We start from the raw sequence: 13,138 nt of genomic DNA, 5'->3' as shown, positions 1-13,138 counted from the left end.
GGCATAGAAGAAATGCTGTCAGGAGTAATTCCTCAATACTGTTAATTTCCTGAGGTAGCAGGTTGACATTTGCTTATGACAGTGCCTGCAGCCCCTCTTTCCCAAGCAAGTGCTGAGAATAGCACAAAACAACCTTTCACACTTTGGAATCCACATCTGTGCCATAGGAAGATGTCAAAGCCCAATGCCAGCCCTTTTACTTTCACTTTTGTGTTGCAAATGGATGCCTGAATAAGTGTGTCTTTAGATAACAAGACTGATGAAATTACAGCTATTGGCCCATCCGACATAGACGTGCATGTTTAGTCTGATCTCAGAGCAGTGGGTCAGAATGAAAGAGGCCATTACACTCAAGCTAATCTCTGAGAGCAATCTATTCCAATTACTTAACCACCGCATCAGAGGCCAACATCTCCACCCTCATCACAGCAAAGGGAAGATATGTGTCGACAGATGCCGCCTGTGTTTTCCTAGCAGCTCGGTGAGGGGAAACCTTCAAACACAGATGACTGGCAGCAAGGCCGCAGCCCATGGACACAGACTCTTTGGGTCTGTAATATAGATCTGGCATTAGGGCGGGACCATTGTCAACAGAGTGGGCTTTAAGAGGCATTCACCCATACATGGGAGGTCTGCGTCCACAGATGTCATGACACCTTAATCCACCGATCCGTTATTGATTGTTCCATGTGTCTGTGACCTTGCCGGAGGTGTTCCACTAATCAAATGGGATATGTCCATGTGAATGCGTACGGTGTACGTGTGGGGTTTGTGAGAGAGCATCCATATGTGTAAGCAAACATAAGTCAGACTTGAGGGAACAATTAACCATGATTCCAAACTGTCATGAAAGGATGAAAAATAGAGGGGTTAAATACATGAAAAACAACTTTTATCAGAAGCTTATCAATTGTTATACAAGTTCCATTCACAACAACACACACACACATCCCAGTCGAGCTTAACCTTAGTCCCATTCATTATCACCGGGACTGTTGTTTCTGCTGCCTGCAGTGACATACCTCGTTATTGACCTTGGTAAATCCTCGGTGTTTAGGCTAACGGCAATTCGGCGCCACAAAATGTCACAGCGCTACTCTGCACTCACTCATGAAGAAAATGTGCACATGGTTAGTTAGGGGGAAGACGCACAACAAACTTTCTCAGTCACCTTGAACCGCAAACATACACATCCACGGCTGAGCACCTTGAACAACAACAGATAACTTGTAAAGTACAGCCTCTGACTACGGAGACATTACACACTATCTTGGTCACCATGCCCGGTGTGGGTGTTATTGGCACTCTTAGGCCAACTACCCACACCCAATGTTGCGATGGACTGCATAAAACAAGAGCTGTGGCATTTGAAACTGTATCATCTAGTAGAGAGTGGGAGAGCAAGAGAAAAGAGGAGGGAAAAGACTCACTACTGTGAATTGCCCATTCTGGTTAGTCACAAGTGACACAGGACTAACGAAGCCTCCGGTGGTGTTCTCCTGTCCCTCTTAGTGGTGACAGATGTTAGGAGAACAGAGTCAGATAAAGCTCTCTGCACTAGCTTGAAGAAAGAAAAAAAATGGGGGGATGGGCTTAACTTGGAATAAAAACACCATAGTTATGCCACGGTTAGACAGTTTCCTGCCACAAAGTATATAGAAATCTAAGCATCTCCTAGCAAATATTCAAAAATATCACAAGCTTTTGCGGGAGCTCTTTAAATAAGCATGTACCAATGCAGTTTTGCAGATGCTTCAGAGAAAACTCCTCTACCTAGAACCATCTAATCTCTTGTGTCCAGAGAAGAAGTTTGAGGCACACAATGGGGGCACATCTCTACACTAATGTATGTTCCCTTCTCTTTGGCAGATAGCAGACTGCTTTAGCTTTAACCAGCCTCCCTGGGCCACCAGCATACAGCTTAATACGATAATACGGCCGCCCGGTGAAGCATTAGGCCTTCTGCACCCCAGCAAACAAAGGACCCCCTCTTTCCACGCAGGGTCCGTCCCCTCCCCAGTGTCCATAGGTGTTTGCTGAAGTAAATCGGCCTAAATCCTGAACAGCTTGGCCCAGCTGAAAGGGGAGGGGACTTGAATGAAGGTGTACAGATAATCTCCTTTCCTTACAAACAAAAAAAAAGTTGAGGGGGAGGGAGCGAAACAGATAAAATTAAGAATTCATATCACATGGTGCATTTGAGTATTCTTACGTTCCCTCTCTTTCTCGGTATGCCTGTGGATTTGCATTTGTGATCCCTGACCTATTGAGGTACAGGGGGAAAAGCGAATGAAAGACTAACACAATAATGGATGTCTTGTCTGTCAGTGAAAAGGCACAGACGTTTGGCCCCTGACTGGATGTTTTGTCTCACTTTGTAAAAGCGATGGACTGCTAGAAAGTGTCGGTCCTGAGAGTGGCATCTGTCCCGCCACCCATACAAATCCACGGATCTCTAAAGACCAACGTCTCATTTCTCTTATCTCTATATCTTGGCCATTGGCTTATCTTGAATATGGCAGATGCATGACAACTTTAGGACTGGGGAAACAAAATATAACCAACAGAACCTAATCAAAATGAGCGAGGTAAAACTGAACCTGTAATTTTGCTACAAAGTGACAACATAAACAACTAACACCTAACATCTGTCGCAGCACTTTAAAAATGGATTCTGCATGGTCACAAGCACTTGTGATATTTCTTTTGGGTCCATAAAACAATCTGTTGATAGCCCCTCCATTCAACTGGCCCCCAGCTCCTCTCTTCAATATATACACACTAACTTGTTTTCTCTCACTCAATTCTTGCTAACCTTATCAGTGTCTCTCTCTTCTTTTTTTGTCTCAAAGTCCCTCCCTATTTTCTCTCTCTCGTCTGCTATTCGGCTGTTAATAGTTCCAGACTGGCATCCAGTAACATTATCTAGCCATTAGTGAGGACCCCATCCCTCGGCTGGGGTAGTTGACCAGTGTGGGTAGGGTAACCAAGGGAGTTAAACAATCGCAAAGAGGCACCAAAGTTATGTCACTCTACCTCTATACCTCTAGCCTCTAGATCATAATTTCCACCTTTTCTCTCCTCACTTGGTCGCTCTTGCTCTCCCTTCCTCCTTTCTCTTTTGCACTCTTTTCATCTCTGGCTTTGGGATGCTGAAAGCGAGAGAGTGGCCTGGCAGCAGTGAAAGGGCTGAATTGTGATTAAGAAGGAGGAGAGGAGCTCCTTTTCTTTGTTCTGCCCTCGGGGGTGTTTACTGAGGGGGTGTGTGGTGGAGGAGGGAGAGAGGGAGTGAGGGAGGGAAAAAGAGATAGAGAGAGAGAGAGAGAAAGAGAAGGAAAGGGGGTGGCTGAAACATAGCATAGCAGATATGAAAGGCATTCAGGTCAGCACAGATGATGGTACTGCTGGAGAGCTACTTGAGATTGGTGTGTACATATGTTTTAGAGGGTGAGGCTTCTATTCGTAAATGTGTGAATAATAAATTGTGAGAATTTTTTTTTTTTTTTTTAAATGACATAGTAGGAAGCAGTTAAAGAAGGAGGGTGAAAGGTATCTGCCGCAGCTGCATTCACAATGGCCCGGTTGTGCGCAATACGTGCCAAAGACAGTACACTAGTCACCCTGGTACTGCTGATTATAAGAGCATGCCAGTGAGATGCCCCAATGACAAGCCATTGTCTTGGCGCTTTGTCTCAGTGAACCTGCTAGCCTCTTTATGCCATCCGAACAAATATCACACAATGTTCCTTTCATAGAAACAAGTGATTTAATCTGTTAACTGCTGTGACTCAATACAGCAACTTCTTACAAAGGCTTCTGATCATTTGTAGTAGTAGCTCTAGCATCGGTTTCATAACAAGCCAAAAAACAAGAATGAATCAAAAATAAATTTTAAAGTGACAGCTGTAGTACACATCATAGACAAATTATGCCTAATAATAGCACAAACCTGAGAAAAAATAAAAACCAATGTGGCTGAGCATCACAACAAGCTTACAGCAATCTGTCATTAAAGAGAAATCGACACACAACAACAGAACGCTGCAACTTTAAAGTCTTGTGCCTCTGACAGTTTTGTCAAGCTGGCCCTCACAGCTGGATGTGACGTGCTGTGAAAAAAAAGGGGGAGGTTGGGGGTGTGGGAGGGTAAATGACAACCACAACACAACTGCAGCCAGAGAGCGGATCAAGTTTCACATAGGGCCTAATGTGACCTCCCATTGGGCCCTCGAAACAGCGGGGTGGGGCCGCGCTGCGAGAGAAGAGGACCTGAACTACAAACTAAAAATAAAAAATAAAAAATACATTTGGATTCATTATTTAACGAATCTTCATTTTAATATTCAGGAAATTATTTAAATTAGGTATCATGTGTAATTACATTACTGCGTTAATGAGTCAATAAAGTAACAAACGAATTTATACATTCTATAATAAATAGTAGGCTAATGGTTCATTTAAAATAATAATAAAGTCTGCTGAATAATTTGACATAATTGTATGTAGGCTTAAAAGCGCAGTTTTTCAACTGAAAAGTGTTCAACTGGTCAATATCATTATTATGTGTTTTACTTCTATTATTTGCATTTATATTATAACGGCCTGTCAAAACGATTCAAAACATTTTACTCAACTCACGTCCCATATAAGACTCCTTTCAAAGTCATTGCTCGGTATGTATTATTTATCTAGTCCTCTGCTTATTCCCCTCAAACATTTTCTGTCATTAAAATTATGAATAAAAGTATAATATCTCCAAAAGTTAAATAAGAGAGCAATAATGTTTTCCCCTACCAAATGTGCTCAAACAACAGCTTAAAATAATCATAAACGCAACATGATGCATTTCTCTTTCAATCCGAATCAAGAGAATTCCCGACTGACCGCATCACTCATTTTTGCCCCTATTTAAAAATAAGTTTCAACCCATCGACTTTATTTAGTGTCATACACTCCGCGACACGCTGCATTGATTTTTATAAAATCAATAGATCGCATTTAATAAAGTATCGAGGTCAAATATAGCTAACAGGGTGCGGGAAAATGTGTAAATGCTACTCCAAAAATAACCAAAGCAATATTTACATGTAGGCTATTTACAAAAAATACAGATTGAACAACATAATTAGAAGTGTTTTAAAAATCTTAGCTCTGTTTCGATTACAATTAATCTTTTCTTATTACAAAAAAATAAAATATTTTTATCAATAAAAGAAGGACATGACAGCGTAAGTGATAGCCTGAAGATGAGTTTGTTTTTCTTTGTGTCTAAAATGCTGCTCAGGCCAGTACTATGGTAGGCTACCAGGACTTTTCTTTTCGTCTTTTTTTCCTTAGGATTCCAACAAAAACATTAGTCACTTAAATTTGCTTCAATAATGCCTTCAACACAAACCAAAAGTCATGTGTTCAATAAGTCATAACACTTGTGTCTATTTATAAATTAAGAAAGTGACGAAAAGTGTCCCAGCACATAACCTGTAGCAATACTTCATCCTTCACAACTTCAGTAAAGACAAAAGTCTATAACAAGTATAACTAAAACTGTTGCAAATCACATAAAACACTCAAAACAACTTTCTGAAGCATTTAAAGGTATTTTAGAGCCGTATTGTGTCCAGCGAAAGACACGCGAGCGCGCACGCACTCACACACACATAACGGTTTTGTGCTGTGTGATAATAGACGCTCACATCAGAACTCTCCCTCTAACTCTTACTCTGTCACAACTTTAACATTTCCACGACAATGAAAACACTTTAAACCAGTAGACTTAAGCACACAAGAGAATAGTTTACACTGTCGCTGAGTTTTCCGCACACTTCTGTACAGCGCTTAAGTTGACAACGCACAATCTCACCCAAATTTTAAAGACGCGAGAACAAGCCGGAGTTCAGTTTTTCGCCGTTAAGTCACTTTCTCACCGTTCTTTCTCCTCGGGTTGGCCTGTTTTCTCCTCTTACACCGGGGACCCTCCGCCATGATCTCCTGCTTCATTGATAAGAGTAGGTCAGATGGCAGCAGTCCGCATGGGCTCCGCTCCTTCATCCAAGATCTAGCAAGCAACACACACACGGCAACAATTGGACTCTTAGGACAGGAAGGAGGATGTGTGTCGCTCACAGGAGAACAAATTATATTTAGGGGGTATAGACTGAGAAGTCCGAATTAAGTTATCCAGGAGGGCTTGTTGAGAGGGACCGTGAGCGTCCTGCGCGTCGTCTGATCTTTTGAAGTGTGTGTGTGTGTGTGTGTGTGTGTGTGTGTGTGCGCGCGCGCGTGTCTGTGTGTATGATCGGACAGCAGCGCGTGAATGCGCCAATGAAGGGGGACGGACACACCGACACCTTCAAGTCACCATAAAGCATGTGCTGTGCGTATAGAGATTTTAACAGAATGAGAAGCAATGAAAGTTTTCGGGAACTTGTATTTAGTGGAAATTATTTATGTAGTTTGTTATTTTTTCCCTTTGTCAGCTTAACTTCTAATCTCATGGGCTACTTTTTTTGTGAGTCTGATAGATGTAAATATTGGCTTCGTGATTTCTGTTGCCTGACTTACACTGACTGACCGAATTGCATATAGTATTTTTACTTTTGCTAGGGATTGTCATTAATAATTCGTTAGTTTATGTTTTAAAATACAAAGAGAAACGGTATTTATTAAGAATCGTTGGCTTATATTTACCTTTTAAAATTTGTATTTTTTTTAAAGAAAAAAAAATGTTCCAAAACATTAGCTACTTGTGGAATTTGTGTACACTTTTCTAATAACTACTTATAATACAGCTTACATTTTACATCTGTAATTGTCATCTTATCATAATGTAAAAAAGCTGCAGCATTGTGCAGGCGAATCCTTAAAAATAACAAGCGGAATCCAAGCATGATAAACAAACAAATAAAAATTCTACATTACCCTTTCATCACAGCAAAAGCAAGTCTTGGTAAAACTGTGGATTCTGATGACAAAATCCAAAGTTTTTTTTTTTTTTTTCCAATCAGATATGTTTAAATATTTAGTCTAAAACTCGTGTACCTAACATCTAAAAAAAAAGACTTAAGAGACGCGGATCAGAAAAGGGTTCTTTTGTTGTTGTCTAAAGGGAAAGCACCCGTTTATGAGAGACGCGTAAACATGCACTAATAAATTTAACGAGCGACATCATCCTCCTCCTCATCATCATCCTTTGCGTGAACCTGCCGGTGTGTCAGCATCCGTGAAGCGCGCGCACCTTTCTCACCTGCGCCGGCTGAATCCGAGTTGATTGCAATCTCATATTTGGGAGGGGGTTAAAAAGTCAAATAGGGTGTATAAAAAGCATCCACAAGGACTCAAGTACACACGAAACAGGCTCACCTACCCGATTCTATATGAAAATTCCCCAAAGAGTCGGTTAGAGGGGAGGAAAACGCCACAGAGATGTTTGGAGCGTTGAGGAGGACTCTGCTCTATAATGAGGGACCGTTATTCCTGATGGACAGGTTTGGACTGATCTCTGTGAGCCACAACACGGAACAAACCTGAGGACGCACTGACTTGTTCCGCCTCTTCAGATGACATTTCTGCGCTCTCTCTTTTACTTTTGCGCTCCGAGACTCTGACACACACGCCACCTATCTTTACACGGTGGGATAGATGGAGAAACACTGAGGTCGTCTGATGAACCACATCAGGTGCTCGCGTCTACCGTTCTGCAACACAGGTGGGACTTTGGAAAGGTGAGGCGGTGGACATTCTATCCTGTATGCGGAACAGAGCAAGAATGGCAACAACTCGAGCATCGACAGCATGATCTTAAGGAAGAGGAGCTGAAAGGATGCATGAGAGGCTGCCGGTGCTGCAGTGATCTGACAGGTAGCTCACCTGTGTGTGATGTGTGTGCGCGCGCGCTCTTTCACCTGACATTCCATTGTTACTTCTTGTCTTGCGCGGTGATGAATGTTGCATATTTGCACGCCTATGTCTTATGTGATTCATTGTAAAAAAAAAAAAAAAAAAAAAAAAAACAAAAAAAAACAATACGGACTGCTTATGGCTCCAGGGTGCACAGTGCAATTAAAAGTGATACTGTAGTGACTTTATGTTGCATATGTGAAAATTGGGATTGATTGTGGTTCTGTGGTGAATTTTTGTTTTATATTTGATGCTGTAGTTGATTTATTCGTTGCAGCAGACGATGATCAAGAATCATTGATTCTAGAGGTTACAGTTGAAGAATATTAATCGATGCAATTTTTTTTTGTATATTACTATTGACATGTCAGTGCTGTTGATTGAGCTTATTGCGCTAGAGGCGTTTATATTAAATGCCCTCGTTGCTCATTGCGCACTTGCTTGTAAATCCCTAATCATAATATAATAATAATAATAATAATAATAATAATAATAATAACAGCAATAATAATAATAATAATAATACATACATACATATTTTCTTTTAAATAAAATGTTAATATAATATTTATGTTTATTTATTTTTTGTATATTAATTTTTTGAACACTAGACGCTGATTTCACTCTTTTTCCCTCTTCGCTCTTCGTGCATTTTTATTTTTATGAATGCGTGTTTTTGCCCCTGTAGAGTGTGGCGTGAAATTGGATCATAGTCGAAAGAATAATACCCTAACCTAGAAATTTATTTGTGTCGAGTATTTTTTTGTATTCTGAGACACTATGACCTATTTTCTGGAGAAGTAAACGAAAGAATCCAGTATAACAAGGACGGTGCTCAGCTAATCGTTCTGTGTGGCTGTTGTGTCAATTGGCAGCAGAAGTTCTGCTGTATTACTCATTCACTTTGACTGGAATCAGCTCCCCTCGCGAGATTTCTTACTAATACATTCCGAGGATAAAACGGCATATATTCAATTCCTTATTCTCCAACTGCCATTCACAATGATAGAAACCAACGTGACCTCATATTCTTACGTTTCACCCACACACTTCTGTTCCCAAATGATCCCTTTGTCTCATTTATAACAAGATTCCTCTGCTCTCTTCATGTACTTTTTTTTTAAATTGTTAGGACTTAATCATATTTGTTTTGGCATCACTGAAAAAAAGGGATTTTTTAAAAAAAATAAATAAAAATAGAAAATATTTTGTTAATTCTGTCAACTATTGATCAAGTGTGAATTGGCTAAAAAAAAAAAAATAATAATAATAATAATAAAAAATACATTAACCATTGAAGAACCAGTGAGTGTTGAGAACAAATCAAACTACCAATTCTTTCACAGAGAGCAAAACCTCCTGTTGCATCATCAGTCAGGGGGGGGTTACTGCTTTCAGAAAACTTGAAAGCAGAAAATGCTTTCACTCGATATAGTTTTACCAACAGTGTTTGACAGGACATCAGAGACCACTATCATTGATCTTTCAGATGGAGAAAGTCTTGGAGAAGACGACACCGAATGGTCTTTTTTTGTACTGAACAACTAGTTAGGCCTGATTATGCCACAAAAACACAGAACATAGACTGTTGACAAAATACCTGTGGGCACAGGATGGAAAGAGGGAAGTTCTGCCACATCATCTACAGCGCCATCAGCCCCTCACATAGACGAGAGTGACACTTTAGTCTAGGCAAAGTTAGTTTAAAATCAGCAAATTCTTGGAAATATAAAAGAGAACTGAGAGAATGAGTCAACAAAAACCTGAGGAAAGGTTTACCAGACTGTGACCACGTGAGCTCCTAGTCACCTCCCCAACAAACCAACACACACACGTACACACACACACACACACACACACACACTGTTGCCTAAGTACATCTTGCAACATTGCAAGAGACACAATCTCTGTATGAACTACCCACCAGCGTGAGACACTGGAAACAATGATTTTTCCCCCCAAACGAGGCATTTTATTAATATTGCATGTGATGCAGTCTGACACTGTCATAAAAAGGACAACTGTTTTGGAATTTTTGACTCAAACTTTCTTCAAACTACTTTCATAACACCTATGGTGTTGCTCGGTCCTATATTTTCATTGTCACCACTCTCGTTCCATAAAGCTGCACCCATTCCACCCCCTCTGTGTCTGGGCCACTCTACGTCTCAGGACAATGGAAGTCTGCATGTGGCGAGGGTCTTGCCTGACCTATTGTCAGTTTAGCATGGGGAGACTATAGGTGCAGGTCAAACGAGACGGAGGCCCTTGATGTGCATGCAGACGGACACAAACACCCCATCCCCTGCGTCCCACAAGCATGACCTAATCCAGCTACAGCCGCTGTCAACATAAACACATGACTAATCTGAGTGCATCTATGGCAATAATACTGGTCTAAGTGGAAAAGAGAAGAGTGGGGGAGTGCTGTGGCTTAATCCTGAGGGGGGGGAAGTACAGATTAATATTAGACCTTGGAAATATAACACTATTTTGGGGAGGGGAGGTCAGGGCTTGGTTTCACCTAAAATTGAGTGAGTGATATGTAGGGGCATATGGTCGCTCTATCGTCTTACAAAATAAAGGAGGATTAGTGCTTTTGTACGAGTTTCTGTGATGTGATTGCACTCGTGTCTTAGAGAAGACTAGTGTTAAGGGGCTATTAATTGTGTAACGATCTTGACCATGTTTGTCAGAGGCTTATAAATCATTCTGATATCAAGTCCTTTTCTAAAACAACTTCAGGGTCTCATTTTTGTATTTAAAAGTGAGTGCATTAAGGTGTATATACAATTTTGTCTACTGTGATTTGTTAATCTGAACATAACACAGACTCTTCATTCGGAATCTTACAGTGTGCAGCAGGACTGTGACCTCCTGACCCTCTCTGAAAGACATCAGGACCGCACAGATGGGAAGCACACCTTAGCCCCTGTATGATTCACTTTCGTTCTGATTACTGCTTTAATGTGGCGCAACAGCTCTTTTCCTGACCAGGTTCCTGTTTAGAGGCCTTCCTGTAAATGTCATGTGTTTCCATGAATAAATCAGACATTATGACTACGCAATTGCAGCATTTCCATGTACTAGCACTTTCTTTGTGTAACTGTTTAATTGTACGGTCAAAACTTTTGCTTTTACCTCTAAATGACTGGAACATTACATACATACACTACATACACACATACATACATTCGTACACACGCGCGCACGCACACTTGCATGCACACACACACACACACAGAGACACACACACACACACACACACACACACGTGGCTGTAGTGGCTTGGTGGTAAATGTATAGAAATCTGTTTCCAGCTCAAAGTAAATAATTAAAAAATATATAATTAGGAGATGTGTTACATAAATAAAAAGTTGCAATTACAAGAAATAAGGTCGTAAATTGTAAGATATGCAGTCACATTCCGACATACAAAGTCAAAAGAGGAATTAAGAAAGCCAATTTACAGAAACAAGGTCACAACTGTGAAATAAAACGTAACACTGCAAGATATTAAATCATAATCAGGGGATATAAAGTTGTAATAATGAGAATAAAGTCACAATTGTGACATAAGTTTTTATTGTTTTTCTCCAAGGCAGAAATGGGCTTCCATTGTGACATCAGCTATTTTCGGCATTATCTTATAAACTTTTTTTGTCATATTCCCACAACAACCATCATGTTACATACAAATGTGCCAATGCTGTACTGTACAGGATCATTAAAATAGCATTACATCTTTACTCTTAGTGCTTGTTATGTTTTTTACCCATACAGCCGCAGATTTGGACCCCCCACAGCCTAACGGATTTGGACCCCCCAGGACGCACATGAGTATGATGTATTGTGTTAAGCCAAATGATACATTTTACTTCCCAGTGTCCCACTACGATCACTGTAATTCCACCCATCCATCTATCCTACCATCCCTCCATCCTTTTCTCTGTACCCCTCCCCCTCTAATACATCTTCAGATTAAGGTAGACCAGATGTCACCACTGGAGATAACCGTACCTAGTAAGCTATTCACATTTATGGCCCATGGAGGGATTAGTATACCTAGCTGCCTATTAGAGTCAGAGGTCCGGCGAGCAAGTCAGTGACTAATGTGAGTGTCACAAGCAAATGCAGTGCAATCCGGGCTGAAACCCAAACTTCAACACCTGTCAGGAGTCAAGGGTGTTTGCTATGCCTCCACACACCTGTTGTGGGTCTATCAAACCGTGGGGCCCGCGTGATTCGTGCCAGGTGGTGACATTCAGATGCACGTTTACAAACACACACACGTATGCATGACACACATACGCACATGCACACACTCACATGCACAATCATGAGCTCCCGGACAGGATGCCTAACATAAGCTGTATCAGTAAATCCCTACCACAACACACCTACGCTCAATTTTTCTTGACAGATGATGTAATTTTTTTTTGCTTTTTTTTCAAAAATGGTTACTTTTAAAATATGAGAATATAGAAATGATCCAATAAACTAAATCTTAATTCTTAAAATACTGATTTTAATGTTCCATATGTAAATACAAACTAAAATTATATATATTTTTAATATATGATGAAAAATAAATGTTCTAAGTAAAATGAATTATAAATAAATCTGTTGGCAACAACAACAACAACAACCACAACCACAAAAGATAAAAATGCAGTCACCTACGATGGAAAATATGACATCTCAAACATGGCTAATGCAGAGTGTGCAAGTTACAACAACAAGACAGATACTACAGTTGGGCGGTCTAGATGCAAGATACCACAAGATCTTTTGCTAAGTAGGAGAGTCTTCTTGGTGACTAAATGGCTGACAATGCCGTCATGTACTGTGGCAGCAACATAGTCGTTTTAGCTATGAAGGCTTGTCTGAAAGTCTAAAGTTATGATATATAGGAAATTGATTATAAAATATCCAAAGACATTTTTTGTTTGGAATCAAATAATTGCAATTCATGAAAAGTTTTACTGACCTGTACTGTTCTGATTGCAGGAATTAATTCATAATGGGAATGCTGTGATGTAATAAATAAATAAATAAATAAATAAATAAATAAATAAATAATAATAATAATAATAATAATAATAATAATATCTATGAATCTGCCACGTTTTCCTGAAAAAATAAATAAATAAATAAAATGCATATTTGTACAAATCTCTGGTACATTGTTATTTTATCTTCCATATAACTGAATTTTAGTCTGATTTAATCTGATCTGTTT

The 13,138-nt window shown here is 40.0% G+C and overlaps 1 protein-coding gene and 1 long non-coding RNA gene across 7 annotated transcripts in view; one reads left to right on the top strand and one right to left on the bottom strand.

Moving 5' to 3' along the window:
• The window catches only part of LOC109078025 (zinc finger E-box-binding homeobox 2-like), a 50,833-nt gene extending 43,328 nt beyond the window's left edge, over positions 1 to 7,505 (bottom strand). For 5 of the 6 annotated variants that reach the window (XM_042763736.1, XM_042763739.1, XM_042763738.1 and 2 more), the window contains exons 1-2: positions 6,919 to 6,941; positions 5,925 to 6,055 (exon numbers count right to left, since the gene is read on the bottom strand). In XM_042763736.1, coding sequence (XP_042619670.1) covers positions 5,925 to 6,055; positions 6,919 to 6,926 — 139 coding nt within the window. In that variant the 5' untranslated portion in view covers positions 6,927 to 6,941. Of the gene's footprint in view, positions 1 to 5,924; positions 6,056 to 6,918; positions 6,942 to 7,363 lie in introns of those variants that run through there. The other variant, XM_042763737.1, reaches the window with a different exon arrangement.
• An 11-nt stretch (positions 7,506 to 7,516) lies between these two features.
• Positions 7,517 to 10,969, top strand: LOC122146126. Its single transcript, XR_006160818.1, has 2 exons — positions 7,517 to 7,857; positions 10,752 to 10,969. It is a non-coding gene; the product is annotated as an uncharacterized LOC122146126 (long non-coding RNA).
• Positions 10,970 to 13,138: the final 2,169 nt, after the last annotated feature.

The sequence above is a fragment of the Cyprinus carpio genome, chromosome A9 (assembly GCF_018340385.1).
Source record: "Cyprinus carpio isolate SPL01 chromosome A9, ASM1834038v1, whole genome shotgun sequence".
In the NCBI taxonomy this organism is placed as follows: Eukaryota; Metazoa; Chordata; class Actinopteri; order Cypriniformes; family Cyprinidae; genus Cyprinus; species Cyprinus carpio.
The sequence above is the reverse complement of the archived record's forward strand: the minus strand, read 5'-3'. Positions and strand labels throughout refer to the sequence as shown.